Raw genomic sequence first — 8,494 nt, 5'->3', positions numbered from 1 at the left:
TTGCAAGGATGCAAAGCTCATGTTTTTGAAACGCGTCGCCTTGTTTTGCACCCAAACATCAATCGCAAACTTCACCGTCATTGAAGAATCCGGTCACCGAAAGGCCGAGGAGCGCAGCGCTGTAGATCTCTGGTGGAACTGGTATGCCTCTAAGACCCTGCGGAGCCCCGCGGAACTCCGCTTTAGTTGTCTATACTCTCCTGAGTGTTGCTAGTTATTTGGGAGGAGGCGCTGTAGCCATTTCATCACTTTAAAGGGAAAAGGAGCAGGGATCAGAGTCCCGGAGAAACAGTGTAACCAGAGAGCCGCAAACAATTGCACCACTCTCCGCTAAAACTGAGCACGGCTGAGGCGAAGGATAACTTCCAGCAGTGCATGCGGGGCGCATTGAAAACGCAGAACAAGCAGCGTCTGACGGCGGTTTACTATTGCATTTTGGTGCTTTTTTGTCAATGTGTAACGACCGGAGAACAGGTCTATGAGATTCTTGATCTGCCGTGAGAAGTTTGGTTGTTTGCCTAACTGGAGGTGGAAGAGAGAGGTTTGTTAGGGGGAGAACCTCAAAGCTCTGCAAAAGATGGTGTGGAGCATTGCTTTGAACAGAGTGTTTATGTGCGTTGTCGCGCTATGGCTGGGATTTATATCGCCCCTGTGCAAAGCTCGGATTTACACCAACCATTGGGCTGTGAGGATAACTGGGGGTCCGGGCTTCGCAGATAGGATAGCGGAAAAATATGGCTATAAAAACATGGGACAGGTACGTCTTTTCCGACTCGCACGAATTAAGTTCTTTGATCGTGTTGTGCACATGTATTTGCAAACCGCTTGCTTTGACGTTTTATTGTGGCTGCATTTTAAGTTTGCCGACCCCCCCAATTGTCAGACTTTATACTGTATGCTTGCCAATGCGATTCACTTTTGAGTGCTTTCCAAAGAATATGAATGATGTACTTCCCAGCTGTGCATATCTCGCTGCCCTTCGTCTTCTGTACGTATACGTACGTATTTCTTTTCGCTGGAATTTAGCTCTTTTATATATAATTATTGATCACTCTGTCGGTAGCGTGGAAAACAAGAAAATGCCAAGTACATGCACAACAGGTGTTCTACAGAAGTTCTAAGATCTTCCAGTGCCATGTATGACTATGAAATTAACGTGATCTGATATCGGCGGTCAACCTGTAGTTTAACGAATAATCGCGCAACAAAGTTACGCTAATCCGACGTGAGTCGCCTTGTCCTGAGATCTTGCATTATTATTGGGTTTAGATGATAATCTCTAAATTGCCTATTGTGTTTTCATGTCACGTATCATAATAGCGATTATGGGTTGCAATACTCGCAGTGTCTTACAGGTTGTTGGTGGGGATCCGGGTCTCTTTGCTGGATGTTTGTGTAATTGACAGGCGTGCATATTTATACGAGGACTGCTATCTAAAACTGTCCCCAGCGTGGTGGAGATAATGTCCCGCAGAAGGAGGTCACCGTCTCTTAATGCAGTCTCTCAGCTTCCTTTTTTGTGTCCGTGAAATGATGATCCTACAGAGAATACCAACTCCCCGTTTCAAAAATAACAATTTAAATTAAGTTCAGTTTTTATTATGCACTTCTCTCTTTGCCGCCTTAATATTATTTTTGACAAAGTTGTTTTATTTTTATGTCAGAAAGTTGACCCTATCTGTTGATTTGTTATGTTTTATTTGAGGCATCTGATGGAGTGTAAATTACCTTTCCTTTCTACCCATTAAGCCGGTGCCAGATAATGTCTGCAAAGCCAGACCAAGGTTGTTTTTTGTGATATCATATTAAATGGCTGGGGATTTTTTCAAATGTGTTTTGTCATAATTTATGGCTGTTGCCTTGATTTCATCAGACTGGTCTCCTACATCTCCTGCTTTTGTCAGGCCACAAAGGGCTATTTTTCATGCTACACTAAGAACGGAACAATAGATGACTTTTGAAGTTTCTCTATTCCCAGTGCTTGGCTCCTGTTTTGGTTCTTGGCCTGTTGGTAGACGTAATGTAGTCAGCTGAAGACGGGGTAGCCAGAAGCTACGTCGGAGGACACTCCTGCACCTTGACCAAGAGAAGGGAATTGAAGTCGAGACCCAAAGCTATTCTCTTCCGATCTGGTTGCGTGTGGTACCTGGAATACCCAGCGGGCTCTATAGAGTTACTCTACATGGTCTGTGGCTGACTGCCGGCACCCCGTCACTGATGAGAGAGCCCATAATTAATACATGCACGTTTCTCATGACCAAGCTCAGACTCCACACCCTCCAGTAATACCAGTCTTCGGCATCCGGTGCATTTCCGTGTTTTTGCTCTCAACTGGAACAAGAAGCGGGAGAGGCAAGGTGTGGGAGTCCCCACAGAGCCTCTCTGTCCCTCCTGTATACTCCCAGGTCCAATGCACATCTGATACTGAACCTAAATTATTATTATTTTTTCTAAAAAGGTTCTTTTTCCTCCAGCTTTGAAATGTAGATGCTGCCTGAAGACTCAGCACTACTATTTTAATGGGGCGTGGGGGGGGGGGGGGTGGGAAGCAATTAAGGAACAAAGGGTTGAGATAAAACTTTTGTTTTGTAATAGTAGTACCAGTGGTGGTATTATTATTATTATTATTATTATTATTATTATTATTATTTTATTATTTTGTTGAACAATGACTGTTCTGTTTAACATTCTAGCCCATGTTGTTTGTGATGATTTAGTTAAAGGAAATATGCATATTTGAGCATAATTTGCCTGATGTCAGCTTCTGCTAACAGTATGTTGCTATATGTGGCCAAGGGGAGAGAAACGTGGAACATTTAAATACCTCCCAGTAATATTTTTTAATTGTCGATTCTAATTATTTTTGATTAGCTTTTAATGTGTGAATTTTAGAAAAGAGTAAACTATTCCAAGCAGCCCCCTCTCTGTACTCTGGCGCATTGTTTAGAAAGATTTGAGCAATTGTACCGCACATTGAAATGTGGACCTCCACTGAGTCCAATTGAGCAAATCCCGGGCCTTTTATGAGGTTAAGTGCTAACCCCGGTGTGATTTGCATCTGAATGTTTTCGCTCGTTGTACTTTGACACTTAATAGGGAAGGGATTCCTTCACTTCCTGCTTGTGTCAACTTGTTCAGAGTGTTTTCCCGTGGGGTGATAGCTCCCTGTCACCCTCTTTGACCTTTGACCCCCTTGCCAAGTGTTTGCTGTTGGGGAAAACAATAAGTATGAATCGCATTGATAAAATGGACGTGTTTCATGGTCGCCTGGTGTCTAAGTATGACTAGAAAAGGAAATGTATGAAACGTTGTCACGCAAGTCGGCCCATGGACGTTAAGAATGGGGATTTTCGCATACTTTTGATGATTATTTATTGTGTGAGATGAGATTTGCTTCTTGTTATGGATCTGCAACCACAATCAATCTGTGGCTAGGCGATGTGGCACTGGAGGAAGCTCCTGGCCTTCTGGGATGAAGGGGCCGCTTTAGCTAGCTCCCTGGGGATTCTTCCCCCGATAGCGATCGCTGCTTTAATGTGTGGGCCGGGGCTGATCTCCGACGATAAAGCGAGCCGGAGGGGGCGTCAGCTTCAGAAGCGCGCTTTCATCTGGGGATAGCTTCATTAGAAGGTCCCAGCAGCTGTGGCATTCCTCACCTCCTCGGAGAAGCCCCTTCCTCTAGGTCTGGCAGGGCGCAGAAATGGCTTGGGCCGCGTTTGCCCGATTGGCCAGATAGGGGCTTCCAGACTAAATTTAAATCATTATGCGGTGTATTGAGTTATATACACAGACCAGTTTGACCTGTTTTAAAACGGTGATTGATATTCAGATGTTTTTCAAAGTTGGGTGTGAAGGGATGTTGATAAAATGCCGTTGTGAGAGGGGCACTTTGGGTCGTATGCAAATAGGCATTGAGTGGGATGATAGTCGGGGTCCCATTTCAGCAAGCTGGGAGGAACGTCTGACCAGGTTGGAAGCCTAGTGTGAAAACGTCACATGTGTCTCCCAGTTTGTTGGAAAGGTCCTCTTGTAAAGCCTAGAGCTTGCTTTGTAGGGCAGACCTGCCATTTCTCTCTGAACTAAAATGCCACTGATCATAACCCATTTGGCTCAACATATCTGGTTCTTTCCAGTCTAGTCTTTTTTTCCCCCACTTTCTTTAGTCTCTGCCAGAACTAAATGCTTCTGTGTACGGACTCAAAGAATGTAATGAAATTTAAAATCCCTGCCTGCCTCTTTAAATTTCAGGTTTTATACTGTGACCTCAGCATCATAAAACCCAACAAGTAGCTTCAGCTGCCATACGGTTTCACAAGGTGCTTGAGTGACATTAGATCCATAGAGACACGATCAATCACTCTTATTATCCGCAGTTGGTAATGATCAGGCCAGCGTGTCTTCTGTATGGTCACATCCATCAGAGACCTTCCTTTGTGCTGATAAAACCATGGAACCTTGAACATACCCCCCCAAAACACTGTAAATATTGCTAAAAAATTAAGAAGCAGAATTTCAATTTCAAAGAACATTCCAGATCTGTATGAAGCAAATCTTAAGGCGGTTTTGTTTGTGTGCCGAATGACAGTTTATTTGGCTGCACGCTTTGACATATTTATAGCGGTGATGTGTGAGCTGGAGTTTGTCCTGGAACTGGCTTGTTTTTTCGTCGTCAGGCTCTGCCGGCTCGGTAAAAAGAGCTGAGGCGCGGGATTGGTTAATTATCCAATGAGTCGGCTTCTCGTGTTTCGCCTGCTTGAAAAATGATCAGGATTCTAATGTGGCATCTTCAATGGCTTGCTTCAGTGGCGGATACATAATTTATGCAGCCTCATCAGAGACTTAACGTCTTCACAAAGTCTTATTACATGATAGTTTGATAACTGTCAAAGTTTAAGGAAGTCTCACAGGGCAGAATGTAGAGAAATGTGTTCCATTTTGTTGTCAATATAGATGTTTTTTTAAAATATGGTTTTCCCCTTTTTCTTTTTGTAGATCGGCGATTTGAAGGACTACTACCACTTTTTCCATAGCAGGACAATAAAAAGGTCAACACTGTCTAGCCGTGGTCGCCATAGCTTCATCTCAATGGAACCACAGGTAAGGAGATCCAGTCAGCCTGGCTGGTGAGATCTGCATTATTGATATGATATAGGACACACTAGAAGGCTGCATGGAACTAAATAATCTCTATCCCAGTCTCTGTGTTCCCCTGTCTCTACCTAAGTAGAGCCCTCAACTTGATTAGACGACCGACATCTCCCCCATGCATCTCCACCTTTCCCCCAAAGGTATGGGCAGAGTCGCCCATATCCCACATCGGCACGCCGCTTTGGCGTGATGAGGATGCAGCTCTGCTTTCTCTCTGGTACTCGAAGATATCTGCTGCTCTGTTTGCCTTTTCCTGGCTCGCTGCTCCTCCCATGCCAGGAGTTGACAGTATTGTGCTTCAGTCTTCCGAAATAATATCCAGCTGGAGTGACGACCCGGTTTTTGGATTTCATCGTGGAATGTGCGCAGGAAGTTAATAAAGTTTGCCAGCTTCAGCGCTAGGTCCTGGAGCCTTCACAGACCAACCCACCTTGGTTAGCTGTCAGTGTGTGTGGTTGATTTTAAAGACCTTTTTTTTTTGTTTGCTTCTATGGTATCATACTGCTTTAAGTACTGTCTGCCCAGTTATCTGAGTTAGGGGATTTTAGTCCTCTGTATTGAACCTGATTCTAGATTTGTAACATTGGGAGAGAACATTATTTTAATTACCATCAACAAACAAGATTTTTTTTTTCTTTGCTAAATGGATTACGTCAAGACGTGCATGATTCATCAGTAATCTTGACCCACCCAGAATTCCTCTTGTTTTAACGAGCTGATAGTTTTGCAGAGGGCAGGCTTAGGAAATTGTCCTTTGCCCTTGGTGATGCTGCATTGTCACACTTCAGCATTTTTCCCCCTGTTTCCTTGACCCTACTGCATTGACCTGCTGGCTGTAAATTTTGTTCATACAGTGCAAACTATTTTGAATAAAGGCCGTGTAAAAAGTTGTCGCTAGGGAGGCAGTTAGTCACGCTTTATGGGTCTTTATGACTGTCCTGGTCATGGGCTCAGGGCTGGGCAGGTTTCACAAGGAAGGCCTTTACTACAGGTGAACCGGCGATATCGTCACCCGTAATCTAGAGAGGCAGAGGGGTGCCGATTGTGACACGGTGGTTAGAGGTGTGGAGTAACGACAGTGTAGGGTTTTAGTATGAGGTACGCTTAGCATTTGTTCTCTTTTGGGGTTCGTCTCCTGATATCGGGATCAAAGCCAGTAGCTTGCAGTGTTGTAAATAGCAGCTGAGAGACTCTGTCACCTTGACTGCTATTCGGAGCCCCCTGCACTCACGGGACATGGAGTGTTTATAAGGCAGGAAGGGGAAGGGGGTGTCTCCTCATAGGGGAAGTTCTTGAAATATCACAATATTGGAACTTGTTAGAGCAAGTTCATTGGGGGGGGTGGTGACTGGACTGTTTGTAGCTGGTATTTATTTTGAGATATGAAGCTAATTCTGCTCTCTATAAACCAGTGTGCACTCTCTATAAATGATTTTACTGGCAAGTAATTTCATAAGGTTAATTTCACTTTTTGATGTGATGATAATTGCATTGATGTGCTTTTCACAAGGTTAATTACAATGTTTTTGGTCTGGCTGCATATGGTCTATCATTAGGAATGGAATAAAGCCTTGCTTTTGAATGGAGCACAATCCAAAACCAGGAATAGTTCCCAGAAATTCAGCCATTTTAATAGATAACTCAAAAATAAAAGAGACCGTTGTAAATAGTTTAGCACGGGGGGTCGCCAGCCTTTTTGAAACTGAGAGCTACTTCACGGGTACTGAGCCATACGAAGGGCTACCAGTTTGAAATGCCCTCCTAAACTTAATGTATAATAAACATGTTTTAAATGGTTTTTTAAGATATTATCATTTTCAAATCTATATGAATGTAAAATGTGATTAAAGAAGTATAGCAACAGGATAAAATTAAATTTTAGACTCTGCTCACTGGTGAGTTGTGCTATTTTTAGAACGGGTCTGTGGGCGACTAGTGTGGTCATTGGGGGCATCCTGGTGCCCACGGGCACCATGTTGGTGACCCCAGGTTTAGGGGAATGAGCAAGCACTTAGAAAATATAATAACAAATATTAAAAAGTAACAATATACTTTGGTAAGCTTCCTTCATCTGGTTCACCTACCAAGCTGGCAGAACCAGGTGTGTGACATCACGTCCTCGTTATTGGTACGAGCTTAACGTCAGCAGCATGTAGCAACTAGTAGCATAACCATTCTTGCAAGCAATAACTCCTGATTGTTTTCTTCCTAAAAGCATTAGCTGTCGGAGAGGCTAACCTACTGTTGGTTTGTGGAGTGTGGGCTCTTCGTGGCAGGAGACTGTGTGGTTTGTCTTGGAGCAGGACCTGTGTTTGTGGATCATTTTCTAAACCCACTATTGGATAGATAGGACAGTGTTCTGTTCATAGACTCTGATGGCATGCTCAGCTAGTAATGGCATGCCCCCGACATTCTCACACGCTAACCTATTTGCGTGGTTTCCTTTTGTCGTTTGTTGTCAAAGCGATAACAAACCACACCCTTGTACTTGAGTGGGATATGATGTGCGGTGTGACTCCTTGGTAACTCTGTCCACGTCGGTGTAAGCTGTGGGAGTTCTTGCGGGAAGAAATGCACTGCTATAGGTCACCACCATGCAGAAAATGGCATTCAGACTCAGCTAATGAAATCAGGTGTTACAGATCACAGGTTTTCAATGTTTCTGAAGCAAAATGAAAACCGACCAGAGCTTGTGACCCCCCACCACTAATACATGATTACATAAGTCAGAGCTGGGGATGCTTCAGTATTTCTTCAGAATTGCTTTCAAAGGTGTACCTTGAACATTTTTGCTCTGAAACGTTTTTTTTTTTTTTTGGTTTTCCTTGAATATTGAGCATAAATCAAATGATAACGCCAACATTTGACACATCTCTGTGGACCTCCTGCAACTGCTCTGCAGCCAGGCTGAAAACCCCACTATAGATCAACAAGAAAATCATTACCAGAAACACTTGTGTGTTTCATGCAGCACAGAAAGTGGAATTTTGTATCCTCTGCTAGATGGTAACCCCAGTACTTCCAACAAAGTTACTTAAAGCAGAGATGATAAATGACTTCACCGTTTTCTCATCAAAGACCATGTTAATACTTTAAGAAGTGAACCTGAGCCTGGAATTAATTAGGTGTTAATAATCCAATTAATGTCAGTTCTGTATTTTTCAAGTACCAGTAATGGCTGGGATGAAGTGACACCCTGCGGCAGGTCAGTGGAGATGGGTCATAAGCTCCTGGTCCGCGACTCGCACGCTCAGCCCCCGTTGGAGTGCTGGATAAACTTGCCTTATCTTTCCCCCCCACACCCGCACAGGCTAACCTTTGAAGACTGTCATTCACTTCACTCCAG

The 8,494-nt window shown here is 43.7% G+C and overlaps 1 protein-coding gene across 6 annotated transcripts in view; it reads left to right on the top strand.

The window, feature by feature from the left end:
* The first annotated feature begins 217 nt into the window (after positions 1-217).
* The window catches only part of pcsk5b (proprotein convertase subtilisin/kexin type 5b), a 75,313-nt gene continuing 67,036 nt past the window's right edge, over positions 218-8,494 (top strand). For 3 of the 6 annotated variants that reach the window (XM_072708099.1, XM_072708100.1, XM_072708098.1), the window contains exons 1-2: positions 218-757; positions 4,993-5,097. In XM_072708099.1, coding sequence (XP_072564200.1) covers positions 578-757; positions 4,993-5,097 — 285 coding nt within the window. In that variant the 5' untranslated portion in view covers positions 218-577. The remainder of the gene's footprint in view (positions 758-4,992; positions 5,098-8,494) is intronic. The other 3 variants (XM_072708102.1, XM_072708101.1, XM_072708103.1) reach the window with 2 other exon arrangements.

Source organism: Paramormyrops kingsleyae, chromosome 2 (assembly GCF_048594095.1).
Source record: "Paramormyrops kingsleyae isolate MSU_618 chromosome 2, PKINGS_0.4, whole genome shotgun sequence".
NCBI lineage: Eukaryota > Metazoa > Chordata > Actinopteri > Osteoglossiformes > Mormyridae > Paramormyrops > Paramormyrops kingsleyae.
Note: the sequence above shows the minus strand (reverse complement) of the source record. Positions and strands in the feature narration are given on the sequence as shown.